General features: G+C 52.8%; 1 protein-coding gene across 1 annotated transcript; it reads right to left on the reverse strand.

Moving 5' to 3' along the window:
* Positions 1-332: 332 nt before the first annotated feature.
* On the reverse strand, positions 333-12,266 carry LOC136749105 (sodium- and chloride-dependent GABA transporter 2). The gene is made up of 15 exons (XM_066703059.1): positions 12,079-12,266; positions 9,538-9,734; positions 8,386-8,520; positions 6,628-6,768; positions 6,138-6,225; positions 5,842-5,974; positions 5,441-5,575; positions 4,879-4,982; positions 3,937-4,061; positions 3,712-3,824; positions 3,350-3,487; positions 2,942-3,044; positions 2,580-2,680; positions 2,200-2,370; positions 333-2,064 (listed from the first exon to the last, which is right to left on the reverse strand). The coding sequence occupies exons 1-15, from the start codon at positions 12,249-12,251 to the stop codon at positions 1,912-1,914; spliced, it is 2,010 nt and encodes a 669-aa protein (XP_066559156.1). The 5' UTR covers positions 12,252-12,266; the 3' UTR covers positions 333-1,911.
* Positions 12,267-14,123: the final 1,857 nt, after the last annotated feature.

Genomic DNA, 14,123 nt, shown 5'->3' on the forward strand with positions numbered 1-14,123 from the left:
GCGCATCTCAGCAGAGGGCTGACCGATAAAAGGACCGACCAGGCATTCACACGCAGTCCCCTTGTGGCGCTCCAACCGCAGCCTCTGCCTGGAGGACACGGGAGACTCCTGCCTTCTCTGACACTACAGCACAGACGTCTGATTTGTAACCTTTATTTTGATCAGATGCTGACAGTAGGCTGAGTGTGTGCTTTTATATTTGTTGTGTGTTGTGTCTCAGACTTACAAGTCAAGTGCCTCATTGCTGTAAATATAGTTTCCTGCGACTTACTCCCATAGTCCTTTTGTCACCCCCCAAAAAATCTGTACAGGAAGAACGACAGGCCTCCAAATCTCGTTAGTGAAGCACAGTTTATTCAGAGTTGCACAGATGTTACTGGGCTCCCGAGCGCCCCCTGCTGTCGGAGGAAGTTGCTGGATTAGTTTTCTCTCTGTTTCAGGGTGCAGTAACCCTCCTCTGCAGGCTGGTGGCAGTGTTGCTGCAAGTCTCTTATTGCTGTTGAGGTGTTGAGCTTTTAACAGCTCAAGTGAAGAGAAACAGGAAATCAGAACCTCTTTCAAAAGTGGGAGCAGGTGAACGTCTAACAAGTTAAAGTAAACAAACATCAAATCAAATACTAGAATATAAATAAAGATTATGAGAATAAACAGATTTTTAAATATCAGAAAACTGAATGTGCAAATGTTTTAAGTAATTAATAAATTTCACCTTAAAGAGATTGACAAGGACTAGGAGGTGAGTCTCCACATCAGCCTCTGCGGCTGCTGCAGAGTCAGTAACTGTGAGATTCAGTCTCATCCGATGGACGGGGCAGCTGAGTCCTAGGCATGGGGTGGGTTACAGTGGGTTGAGCATTGAGGATCTACTGAAGACAAGTCCCCTGTCTCAGCCACCGGACCACCCAGCCCGTGGTGTCGAAGCACTCCCATGAGAGGACCTGGTCCCAGCCGTCAGATGTCAGACGAGATGAACACGGAGGTATGAAGATAGTTTATGAGTTTATCACCTTTCATTGCAGTCGTGTTAAATATCAGCCATAAGAAAACATTAATAACCAACTTGCTTTACATAGAGTCTCAGCGTACTTTTCTTCCTGATTGTCGGTTTAACTTGATTTAACAGAAATATATACTGTAAATTCAGGCACTTAATGTAGACATTTGTCATCACCCAATACCTCGATTTACATTGTTAATGTTGTGCTCCAGAGAGCACCATTTAAACAAATCAACCACAAAAATAAATAATGCCTTTGCTACAAAATGGCACAGATATCGGTCACTGGCTCAGTGCCCCTCAGGTCTGGGCAGCGAAACGTGCAACAGTCGGGAGCGCGGACGGCAACACAGGGGGCTTGTCCAAGGCACTCCGGCCTCTGTGACCTCACAAAGGGCCTGTCAGATGACCATGCGATTGGCTGAGCTGGCACCAACGTGCCTCAGGCGGGCGCGTCAGTGTGCAGGTCAGCACTGTGGCTTCGATCTGGCTGTGCCCACTGTAGTCCCAGAAGGGGGTCACTTGCGCTCATTGGGGTGTGGATGTAAGGCCGAATGCAGTGATGCCCAGAGTGGTGTCTGTGTCTGGGGCAGGCTGTGTGCTCTCTGCTTGGCCATTTGTGACAGTGTAACAAAATGAAGTAACCGGAGATGTGGATGGGGATTACAAACAGGGCCCCTTGGTCGTGTCCCCACAGGTCAGCACAGACACCCCGGCTGCCATAGCGTCTCCCCCCCGAGGCCTGCCGTGCCGTTCCCACTCCTGTGCTGGCAGGGCAAAGGAATGCCCTCCGAGAGACCAACAAAGCCTGTAGTGTGAGGATGTGAATTGACTGCATGCCCCCCGCCGCCCCCGCCCCCACCACACACACAGCCCCTTTTTCTAAAGAGGGAGGGAGGTGGGGGGGCAGGGACCTACAAGGGTCCCGTCTCTTTACAGATGTGCTTCAGCTCATGTTCCTGTTGGTCGTTGAGATGACATGGCTTGGACTTCAGCGCATACTCTGCTTCCTTGTGCTTCCGGCTCATGGGCAGGTCGGCGGAGGCCCGGCATAGGAAGCGCAATTTCTGCAGATACAACAGGAGCAGTGGGGACACGCAGTCAGGCACAGAGCACATAAAAACAGCTGTGAATATGTGCGTCTTTAGCTCATCGTCCTCAGCTCTAGGGACACAGATAGCCCTGTCACTGTCACAACTCACCTGCCGCAGTGACCCAGGGGTCGTCATGAGCTTGTAGATCATACAGAGAGGCACCAATAGAGTGGAGGAGAGGGTGAAGTACCAGCCCACAGCATACCCCCACCACGGGTACACGTAGCTGTTGTTGAACTTCAGAGGGGTGTACTTGACCAGGGAGAAGACAAAGGTGGCCTGGGGGAGAGGGGAGAGAGAGGAGAGCTGAGGTGAGCGGCGAGGGATGAGAGGGGAGGAGAGGATAAATGAAAGGAGAGGGGTGAGAGGAGATGAGAGGGGAGAGTAGAGAGGAGAGGAGAGAGAGAAGGAGGGCAGTGGAGAGAGAGTGCAGGTCTGACTGGAATACAGAGGCAGGCGTGGGAGGTGCGGGGATGGGGGAAACTCACAGAGCAGATGAGCGGGGTGATGTAGCACCAGCAGTACTTGATCAGGGGCCAGGGCCGGTAGCCGATCATGTCCTCAATGTTGTCATAGAGGCGGTCAGCGCCTGCGTGGAGACGAGACGATCAAAGGTTTCCCCTTGAGGGGCGGCTGCAGGGCTCAGCCGTGTCTCCCAACAATATTTCAAAAAGACGAAAGGAAAGATGCATTTGACTTCTCCCCCGTAACGAGATGCTTGGTTTTTTAACTTGATCTGAGGTCGGCCCACTTGCTCCCTTGTTGTCTGGAGCGGCCCTCGAACCTTGAGCACTGTGGTGCAGACCTGCTGGGGTCTCTGGGAGACTGCGGGAAGGGAACAGGCACTCACCGTAGATCCAGGCAATGCAGACAGACTGCAGGAAGGCGAAGGCCAGGAGTGTCATCCCACTGCAGGCGTAGTAATCAAACAGCTGGAAGACGTACAGCCCACCCTGCCACCGAGAGACGCACAGAGACAGAGCGAGACACAACAGAAAATACTTTTAGAGCAGTGCAGAAGACCAGAGGATGTCCATGGTCCCGGGGAATGTGTGCTTGTGCTTGTTAGGTAACCAAGGATATAAGCTAGTTCATACAAGCTGCTTTTGATCACACTGCAGGTCTGAGGTGGGCACACATATCTATTGCAGAGTCCTTTGTGGCCCTACTGTCCCTCGTTTCAAACCACAATTATAATGGGCAACAAACCCTCTCCGCCCAAGGGAGTGGAGTGTAGCGCAGGCTGGGCTCCCCTCACCTCTGTGACCATGGAGAGCCCGATAAGGAAGCAGACCATGCTGATGACCAGTAGAAGGAACTTGCGTCGGTGGCCTTGCTGGAAGAAGAGGGGGTACAAATCCGAGATGGCTGTGGTCAGGGATTCAAGGCCAACAAACTGAAGGGAGAGAGAGTGAGAGAGTGAGAGAGGGATGGAGAGGTCAGCTTGAATCCTGTGTAGTCACAGGGACCAGACCCAATGCCTTGTCAGTCTTCAGGTAAGAGGACTCCCTGAATGTTGGGAAAGACGCTCTGCAAAAAAAAGAAAAGCTCAAACTGCAGACGAGAGCTGGTTAAATTGGCAACAGGGGAGCAGGGGAGAAGGGGAGAAGGCTGCCCCACCTGGCTGTCCAGCCCCAACATGATGACCATGATGAAGAAGCAGGCTGCCCACAGCTGGGGCAGGGGCATCATGGACACTGCCCGCGGGTACACGATGAATGCCAGCCCAGGACCTGCACACAGGCACACAGAGACAGAGACACAAAGAGACAGAGAGAGGGAGTGAGGTTGGGGCTCCCAGAGGGTATTGCCTCAGCAATGCAGTCCAGTTGACGTGACTCTTACCAGACTCGGCCACCAGCGAGATGGGCACTCCCTGCTCCTGCGCCATGAAGCCCAGCACAGAAAAGATGGCGAACCCGGCCACAAAGCTGGTGCCGCTGTTCAGCAGACACAGGTAGAGGGAGTCCCTGGAAAACATCAGAAGCACGACTCTTTACAACATCTCCATGGGTCAGGAAGGGATTTTCCTCCTACGTGAAAAACCATCAAGCACTCCAGTCATCGCAGATTACCGTTGAAATGCTTCTAAATCTTAAGGTTATAAAAAGGACAGCAGCGCCTTCTGTTCTCCACGGTTGGACCTGCCTTTCTATAAACGTCTGTGTCCAGACTGCATTCGACCATAATTCTATGTAGTAAGTAATTTAAATGTCTCGTTAATTAGTTACAGTCTGCTTTGTAAACTTGTTTGCTCCAATCAAGAAGGAGAGGACTGTCTGTCTTCTCTTGTATACACCCAATAAATACCAAAACGAGAGACCACCTGCAGCTGCGGGAATAAGGAATCAACCGTCAACTGCACACAGCGAGGCTCGTCCTGTTTTACACCACTCTTCACCAACACAAATCCCAGCTTCACGATTGGTGTTAAATCAGCAGTTACTTAACACATGAAAAATAAAATTTGTCCAGTCAGTGTCAGTTCAACATCATGATTAAAATATCCCAAAATAAATGTATCAGCAATATGGAATTGGGTCATTCAAGAAGTTAAGTTACTGTCAAACTAATTCCGCAGCAAATCAGCTCGTCGCTTTAACATCAGGAGAAACATTTATGGACAGACTTCTGCATAGAAATACATAGTAAATATATACTGTAGTGATTCTGAAGCCCCCTTTAAAAGGCCTGTGCCCACAGAGATGTCCGAGAACACTGGTATCTCTGCCCTGCCCTGGTGCCTCGGGTCAGGTGCTCTGAAGAGGACTGTCCAGGATGGCTCACTTGTAGCAGTTGTTGTTGTACTTGTTGTAGCTGCCCAGTGACGCCAGGCATCCAATACAGATGGCGTAGGAGTAGAAGATCTGAGTGCCAGCGTCCATCCACACCTGGTGCAGGGATGAAGCAACAAGGAACTGATTTTAATGCCTGTTACGTAGAGGAGTAAACCCAGAGCCCACACCTCTTCCGGTCTCCTCCATTCCCGCTGATATTCTGCAGAGAGTTTAAGTGTAGGGCCGATGTCTCCACCTCTATCGCCACTGCCCCATCAGAAACCTCTCACCTGCACTTCTCCTGAGGTGCAGCCTAACCCAAATCCCCAGACCATTACCCCAGAGTTAAAATGAGTTTACGCCCCAGCCTGTTCCCTATCCCTAACCGTTATCCTGAACCCTATCAGAGCCAAAACCCTAACAAAATCCTAGCCTCACTCCTCCCCTCATCCCCACTCCTGACTGAACTGCGACCCCGTCCTGAACCCTTTGCCTGACCAGAACCCTGACCCTGAGCTTCAACCGGATCTTAGATTGAACCCAAAGCCCCGCAACTCAGTGACTCTCGGTACCTGAGGGTCGGCCAGCCGGCTGGGGTCGGGGTAGAGGTAGAAGATGATGCCAGTTATGGCGCCAGGCAGGGTGATCCCTCTGATCAGCAGCACCACCAGCATCACGTAGGGGAAGGTGGCTGTCAAGTACACCACCTAAGGGAGAAGAGGGAAGACAGGGTCATACTCTCCCAGCCATTCCTGACGGCTGTATTTGACAATCAGTGTGTTTCCTGGGGACAACATAGCTTCCACTGCTCGTCTGAGACATGCCTGGGTATACAGACTGTTTGTTTACAAACCTGTTAGCTGGGAAACATAAGCAGCCTGACTGGAAGTTATGGATTCGAATTGCCAGCCCAGGGGGGAGCTGGAAGCATGAAGAAAAATTACAAGGTCAGGCACCACCATCCTCCGCTCACCTTCCCTGTGGACTTCACCCCCTTCCAGACACAGAAGTAGCAGATGATCCAGGCGAGCAGGAGGCACAGGGCCAGCTCCCACCTCAGGCTGCCCACCTCGTCCACCCCGCTGGAGATATTCAGCACCCGTCTCCTTGAGGGGTGGAGGGGGATACAGTGAGGGTGGCGTGCACTTGTGTGAGCAGCACCGGGACACAGCATGGGGGGCAGCACATTCTTTGGCATTTCACGATTTTTTAATGAATCAATCAATTCATTAATTATTATATATATATTTTTAATAATTTATAACTTACTCCCAGAATTCCTTCACAGGCGACGTGGAATTCCCGGCGGACGTCCATTTGGCAGTGAGGTTCTGCCTGTCGAACTCTCTGCAGGTGTCTGTGGGTGTTGGGGAGAAGGGAGTGATCTGATTAGAGCTGAGCAGGGGGGAGCTGTTGTTAGTCTTTGCTTACACTCTCAGCATCCTGAGAACCCCGATCCCCGATTCCCTTGTCTGGGTTCTAGAGCCCCTCAGTTCCAGTCAGTCTAGACATCCCTGCGTTCCCAGTCTGCACCTGCTAGAATCTCTTAACCCCGGTGCCTGGGCCCAGTGTGCCACTCTGTCCTGTGCGACTGCCTCCAGCACCTGCCCTGTGACACAGTATCAAGCAACTTGTGTCCTAAGCTTTCACTGCGAGTCTCTCTGTTCTGGACCCCTCAGTATGACAGTATGATCGCCAGTCTCTAGTCTAGACCCCTCTCTGTTCCAGACCCTTAGTGTGATTATATGGGCGGCAGTACCTGTGTTCCAGGTGTGTCCACAGCTGGCCCAGGGCAGCTCTGAGCTGAAGGAGGAGAACAGGTAGAAAAAGGCCCAGGCCAGGATGATGATGTAGTAGATGCTGGAGTAGACCACGACCACCTGACAGCCGTAGCCCATCCCTGCGCAGGAGGAGTAGAGAGCAGGGGTGAGGGAGGAGGACAGATACTCGCAGACATTTAGAAGAAGCAGAAGTGTTGTGTCCTGCGGAGGTCTGACTAAGGATGTCAGGTAGCCTGGGGTGGCAGCTGTCTTCATACATGCAAAGAATCTGAGCTTTAGAAAAGCACGGGGATCAACACGTATATACCAGTTAGTAATCTGGGACGAGGATCGTATACAGGGCTATACATACCATATATACACCGATCAGCCATAACATTATGACCACTGACAGGTGAAGTGAATAACACTGATAATCTCGTTATCATGGCACCTGTCAGTGGGTGGGATATTGTGTCCTCAACGTTGATGTGTTAGAAGCAGGAAAAATGGGCAAGCGTAAGGATCTGAGCGACTTTGACAAGGGCCAAATTGTGATGGCTAGACGACTGGGTCAGAGCATCTCCAAAACTGCAGCTCTTGTAGGGTGTTCCCAGTCTGCAGTGGTCAGTACCTATCAAATGTGGTCGAAGGAAGGAAAAGCGCTGAACCGGCGACAGGGTCATAGGCGGCCAAGGCTCATTGATGCACGTGGGGAGCGAAGGCTGGCCCGTGTGGTCCGATCCAACAGACGAGCTACTGTAGCTCAAATTGCTGAAAAAGTTAATGCTGGTTCTGATAGAAAGGTGTCAGAACACACAGTGCATCGCAGTTTGTTGCGTATGGGGCTGTGTAGCCACAGACCAGTCAGGGTGCCCATGCTGACCCCTGTCCACTGCCGAAAGCGCCTACAATGGACACGTGAGCATCAGAACTGGACCACGGAGCAATGGAAGAAGGTGGCCTGGTCTGATGAATCATGAGCTCAGGGTGTTGACTTGGCCTCCAAATTCCCCAGAACTCAATCCAATCGAGCATCTGTGGGATGTGCTGGACAAACAAGTCTGATCCATGGAGGCCCCACTTCGCAACTTACAGGACTTAAAGGATCTGCTGCTAACGTCTTGGTGCCTGATACCACAGCACACCTTCAGAGGTCTAGTGGAGTCCAAGCCTCGACGGGTCAGGGCTGTTTTGGTGGCAAAAGGAGGACCTACACAATATTAGGCAGGTGGTCATAATGTTATGGCTGATCGGTGTACAACATACACAGGAAGCATATGACAATTATAATGTATTTACCAGGTCATTGAATAGTGAATAGTATGTGTGCTTCTACGTCTACAATTAACTGCAGACTGTAGAAATAAAATGACTCCCAAAATATGCAGGAAGTCTGAGGCGCAGGCTCCTCAAACCCCACCCCCCCTGCAGACAGAGCCCCCATTGAGCGCAGTTGTGTTCAGCTGGGAGTGGGAGCGGGTGAGAGGTGAGAGGGCAGGCAGTGCAAACTCCTCCACAGGCTGACAAACAGAGACCCCCCCCGGAGCCCCACAGACTGCCTTTGAAGTCCTGCGCAGTTGACAGCCCCCCACAGCAGAGCTAAAACAAACAAGTCGACAAAACAAATAAGACAGCAGGTCCTCCGTGTGAGAGAGGGCAGGCCAGGGGGGAACCTCCTTATTCGGGATGGCTGCAGTACAACAGGTTTTCCCTCTCTCTCCCCCTCCATCACTCCCTCTCTCTCTCAGGCTCACCTTCAAACAGCGGGCAGATCTTCCTCCAGCAGGTGATGCTGCCCTGGCTGGTGTACTGGCCGATGGACGTCTCCAGCAGGAAGAGGGGGATACCACAGGTTATTAGGAACACGATGTAGGGAATGAAGAACACGCCTTGGGGAGAAGAGAGAAACGCTGTGTGAGTGCGTGTGTGTGTGTGTGCGTGAGTGTGAGTGCATGCATGTGTGAGTGTATGTGTGAGTGCGTGTGCGCGTGTTGAGTGTGTGTGTGTGTGTGAGAAAGTGTGTGTGTATGAGTGTGAGTGTGTGTGTGTGATGTGCGCATGTTTGCATGAGTGTGTGTATGTGCGTGCATGTGTGTGAGTGTGTGTGCACGTGTGTGTGTGTGTGTGTATGAAGATTATCACTTGGAGGTAAGCGGTGCCCTGGTCTGTGCCACTCGAATGTGACAGACGTGTCTCTGTGGAAAGAGAGCCACACCACACCTGCGTTGATGTGCCTGAAAGGGATAAACAGCGTGTGTGTGTGTGAGTGTGTGTTTGTGTGAGTGCATGTGCGTGAGTGAGTGTGTGTGTGTGATTGTGAGTGTGAGTGTGAGTGTACGCTCCTGCGTGTCAGTGTGGGGTATGAGAGAGGGAGAGAGAGCGCTGACTGCCCATCAGATAGGAGGAATGAAGCTTCTCTGAACAGCTGGTGACTCAGGCTCCCCTCAGGGCCACGAGTTCAGCTGGGGCTGCCGGTGCTGAGACCCGGAGTACCTGTCGCGGCAGCATCAGGCCAGTCTGTCGACTCGTGGCAGCTGCTTCACGGAGGCGATGAGTGACACACGACACCACCCCATCCCCCTGACAGACAGCAGACTAGCAGACGCTGTGTACACTATTACTATCATGCGCATGGCCTGGACAACGGGACCAGCAGGGAACCTCCTGATACCCCCTCGCCAGTCTGGACCTCTGTGTGGGGGTGGCAGGGTCCAATTCCTGGTGCCGACAGCAGTTCCCCTCCAGGGTTACGCTAATATCATTAATACAATTATTGATATTATCATTACTGCTTCATCCAGCCAGAGGTGAACCCAGCGGCACAGGTGCTCAGGGGGTTATTATTATCACTGTCAATGATTTACAACACAGCTGGTAGAGAGAGGCCCAGGTCCTCACAGTCTCACCTCCTCCGTTCTTGTAGCACAAGTAGGGGAACCTCCAGACGTTGCCCAAGCCGACGATCTGCCCGGCCACGGCCAGCAGGAACTCTAACTTACTGCCCCACTGCCCTCTCTCCTGTAGAACTGGGCCCGACTGTGTCAGCAGCGCCCCTGGCAGGGGGATCTTACACTGTAGCTCCGGCCCACCAACTTTCTCCATGCTGAGAGGGAAGAGAGAGAGAGCACAGTGACTTCTTGCCCAGCAGACTCTTCACTCCCTACACTCTCTCACTCTCTCACATGCGTGACCCGTCTCTGAGCAGACGGCTTCGCTGCTTTTACATTTTGGTTGTTCGTTTCTCTTATGTGTGTGTGTGTCTGTGAGTGTGTGTGAGTGAGAGTGTCTGTGAGAGAGTGTGAGTGTGTGTGTTAGTGTGTGTGTGAGTGTGTGTGTCTGTGAGAGAGTGTGTGTATGCGTGTGTGTGTGAGAGTGTCTGTGAGAGAGTGTGTGTATGCGTGTGTGTGTGAGAGTGTCTGTGTGAGTGTGTGTGTGTGTGTGAGAGTATCTGTGAGTGAGTGAGTGTGTGTGAGTAGTGAGTGTGTGTGAGTGTGTGTGAGTGTGTGTGTGCATGTGTAGGCAGTGAGCAGAGGAGCCGCAGGGAGTCAGAGCTGTGCGCTGCAGGGTAGAACAGGACGAGGAGACAGACTTCCTATCCGTCTCACTGATACACCGGCCTGCGTTGTACCAGAGGAATGTTTGCCCCCCTGCCTCTCTACTTACTGTGGTCAAAGTCTTCTGTGTGACTTTTAATTCCTGGTTTAATCTGGCTAGAACAAAAGACACTGCCTGGCAACCTGCAAACACAGTGAGCCCTCCGAGTGCAGCGCCAGGAGAGCGGGCAGGACTGCAGGTGAGAACTGACATTCTGTCTGTTTGTGTGTCTGTAGATTCCTAGGACTTGCCCTGGGGTTGTTCCCTGGGACTGCTTTGCCCTGGGATTGTGCTGCTCAGAACACTGCCCGACATGTCAAACCTCTGGAGCACCGAGAGAGGGCTGAGAGAACCCATGGCCCTGCCCGGACAGGGGGCCCCGGCCCACAGGCTGGCACGAGAAAGTCACTTCCACTGCAGAAGATCCAGTGACTCACAGGCACCTGACTGAGCAAAGTTATATATGGCTACTTTATCATTAATTGGTTAATTGATTGATTATCTTTTGTGCTTAATTTTATATTCACTTGCTTATCATTATTTATTATCCTTTATTTATTGTTTTTGATTGTTTTGATTGTTTGCTTTTATGCACAGGTGAATGTTTTTGAGCCTAAGTGATTACACCTGTGCTAGATGGGGCGTCGCCCGTTTCTCTAGCTCAATCACTGGCCAAAGGCTCCCTGCTGCTGGCATGAGAGGAGAGCCCTGTAAGGGAGGAGGAGGACAAAGCAAAGCTGAACCAGATCAGAGAGAGGGCGAGGCGAGGGAAGGGTGTGAGAGACAGGAGACAGGAGACAGGAGACAGGAGACAGGAGACAGGCTGCCCGGGGGGTGCTTGGCAGTTGGCTCAGTGCGAGTGAGTGGCCGGGCAGCGGCATGGAAACGGAGAAAAGGAAGTGAGGCAGAAATCCATGTGGCATGGTCGGAAGGGAGGTTTAGTGGGGAGCCCCCTCTACCCGCCCGGGACCCTCCCGTCCCAGTTCCAACTGGAGAGAAGGAAAAAGAAAGGGAGTGAAAGGAAAGGAGTGAAAGGGAAAGAGAGGGAGGGAGGGAGAGTTGGGGGGGGACAGAGGGAGAGAGAGACTGAAAGAAAGATAGTAAGGGATAGATGGCAAGACCGAGGGAGTGACAGAGAAAGAGAGAGGGAGACTGTGAAAGAAAGATAGTAAGTAAGGGACAGATGGTGAGATGTGACAGAGAGGGAGAAACTGAGATAGAGAGAAGAAATGCCGAAGTAGTGTTTTTAAAATTAAACTATATTGCAGGAAGTATATTTTGTTTTGTCATTGGTTGTTTAAGTTTCTCTTGGCCGAAGCGCGCAGATCTGATCTCCCTTCCTTCCACCTGCTGCCCTCATGCCATTGGCCAGGGATCAGTCCTGCAGCCCAGACCCTCTCTGTGTTGTGCCGTGCTGTTCCCTGCCCCCGGCTGTGTGCAGCCCTGAGAGACGCCCAGTGTCTGAGAGCGCTCTCGAACAGGAAGCCCCGGGCTACGGCTCTCAATAGCCTGAGCGCTGAGACTCGCGTGCTGGTGACCTTTGGCCTACATTGAAGAATGGCTGTTAAAACTAAAACAATGGCACCCCCCACCCAGTCAGGGCTCAGGGTCACTGCAGCAGCAACCAGCGTGGGTCAGGCAGGACCCAAGCCCCAGGTCACAGGGGCCAAAAAAGCCTGGCAGCAACAAGAACAGCAGCAACAAGAACAATGGCAACAAGAACTGCATGAACGAGAGGAGAGGGAAGCAAGAAACAATCCTGTCAAACTAACGAGGAAACACTACAATCTGTAAAGACAAAGAAAGACAGAAAGAAAAGTGAAATGCAGTGAGAAAGCCAACGGCGAAAGTACCTGTTGGCGGAGTGCAGCAGTCCTGCGGGGGTCTGTGAGGAGGCTGGCGGTGCAGTGTGCATGCAGGAGACTGGGGACGACCGAGCAGAGGAGCTGGAGTGTGTGACTCTCTTTCTCTCTCTCCCTCTCCTTGTGTTTCCCTCCGCAGCAGCACGCCGACTGTACTTGCCCATGTGGGGAGCTGTGTGTGTGTGTGTGTGTGAGGCGGAGCTACTGGCTCCTCTCAGGACTCCCTCACAGATGCCGGCAGCAGGAGGAGGGGCTTCACACACTGCCCTCCTCCGCAGCCTTGCACTGGGGAATGCCTTTCTGCTGACCTCCTGCCCTGGCACCGCCCCCCCTCCCTCTGTCCTGTGTGCAGAATGTGAGTCCCGAGAGCTGAAACCCAAAGCCACAGAACTCAACTGAACTGTACGGAAGAGAAATAAAGTAAAGTTAAATAAACTAAAACTAAACTAAACTTAACTCAAAGTATAGTCAAACTTAAAACTAAACTGAAAGCAACCCCCTCAAGAGAAAGCTGTCCAGGTGAAGCCGAGCATCAGAAAGTGATGCGGAGCTGCCCATCGGTGAGACACCAGACCGGGTACTGCAATTTGTGTCTGGGCAGACACTCGGTGCAGGGGGCGGCTGGGCAGACACTCGGGGCAGGGGGCGGCTGGGCTGCAGTTCTGCTGTGTCCAGGCTGTGGCTGTCAGAGTCTCTGTGCAGCTTATCTCTGTTCCTGTGTCTGTGCCTTTCCTTTCCTTTCCTTTCCAGGGTCCGCATCATGGAGGTCAATGAGAAATGCAGCCGCTTCTTCTTCAAGAAAACGAAGGAGAGGCGGCCTGCAATGTCCTCCATGATCGACTCCTCGGGGCAAGAGGTGGAGGGCAGAGAGGCTGTTGAGACAGTGGTGCGGGATTTCTACAGGGAGTTGTATGATCAGAAGGTGGTGGATCAAAATCTGATCCATCACTTTCTGTCCCTGTTGGAGTCCCGCAATGAGGGGGACGAGGAGGAGGAGGAGGATCCAGAGATCACCACCACTGAACTCTCCCAGGTGATAAAGAGTCTTAACTCTGGAAGGACACCGGGTCCCGATGGGATCCCTGCTGAGTTCTATAAGATCTTTTGGGAGGTGCTTAAAGAAGATCTGGCCCAGGTCTTGGGGTTGATGTACAGAGAGGGTAGATTGGCCCCTTCTATGAAGAAGAGTATGCTCTCCCTTCTTCATAAGAAGGGAGACCAAAAAGATCTGAGGAACTGGCGGCCGGTCAGCCTCCTATGCACCGACTACAAGATACTGGCCAAAGCACTGACGCTCCGGCTGCAGCGGCCACTCCCTCAAGTCGTGGGTCCCGACCAGGTCTGTGGTGCCCGGGGGAGATCGGCGGCCGACAACGCCATGCTGCTCAGGGATGTCATGGCCTACTCGAACGAGAGAGGGCTTCCCCTGGTCCTAATCAGCTTGGACCAGGAGAAAGCCTTCGACAGAGTGGGCCACGAATACCTGCAGCTCGTCATGGAGAGGATGGGTCTCGCTCTTGGCCTGAGGAAATGGGTTAAGATCATTTACAGCGGTCTAAGCAGCAGGGTCCTTGTGAACCGCCACCTGACCGAACCATTTCCGGTCAGGTCGGGGGTCCGGCAGGGTTGTCCCCTGTCGGCCCTGCTGTACGTCCTCTGTCTGGAGCCGTTCATGCAGGCGATCCGCCGGGACGTCCGGGTGACAGGTTTCCATCTCCCGGGTTCCGGCGGAGAGCAACTGAAGGCCCTGGCCTACATGGACGACGTGGCCGTGGTTTGCATGGACGCTCCGTCCGTGGCCAGGGTCGAGGAACTGCTGGACGGCTTCTGCAGGGCGACGGGGGCTGCTGTCAAAAAGGCCAAGAGCGAGGTCTACCTCTCCAGGGCATGGCCTGTCGGCCGGGGCCCGCCGACCGTGTTCCCTGTGAAGTCGTTTATCAAGGTTCTGGGGATCACGATCGACGGGACCAACACAGGCACCCGGAGCTGGGAGGAGGCCATATCTAAGGTCCAAAAGAAGATCCACGGCTGGAGCA

The sequence above is a fragment of the Amia ocellicauda genome, chromosome 5 (assembly GCF_036373705.1).
Source record: "Amia ocellicauda isolate fAmiCal2 chromosome 5, fAmiCal2.hap1, whole genome shotgun sequence".
NCBI lineage: Eukaryota > Metazoa > Chordata > Actinopteri > Amiiformes > Amiidae > Amia > Amia ocellicauda.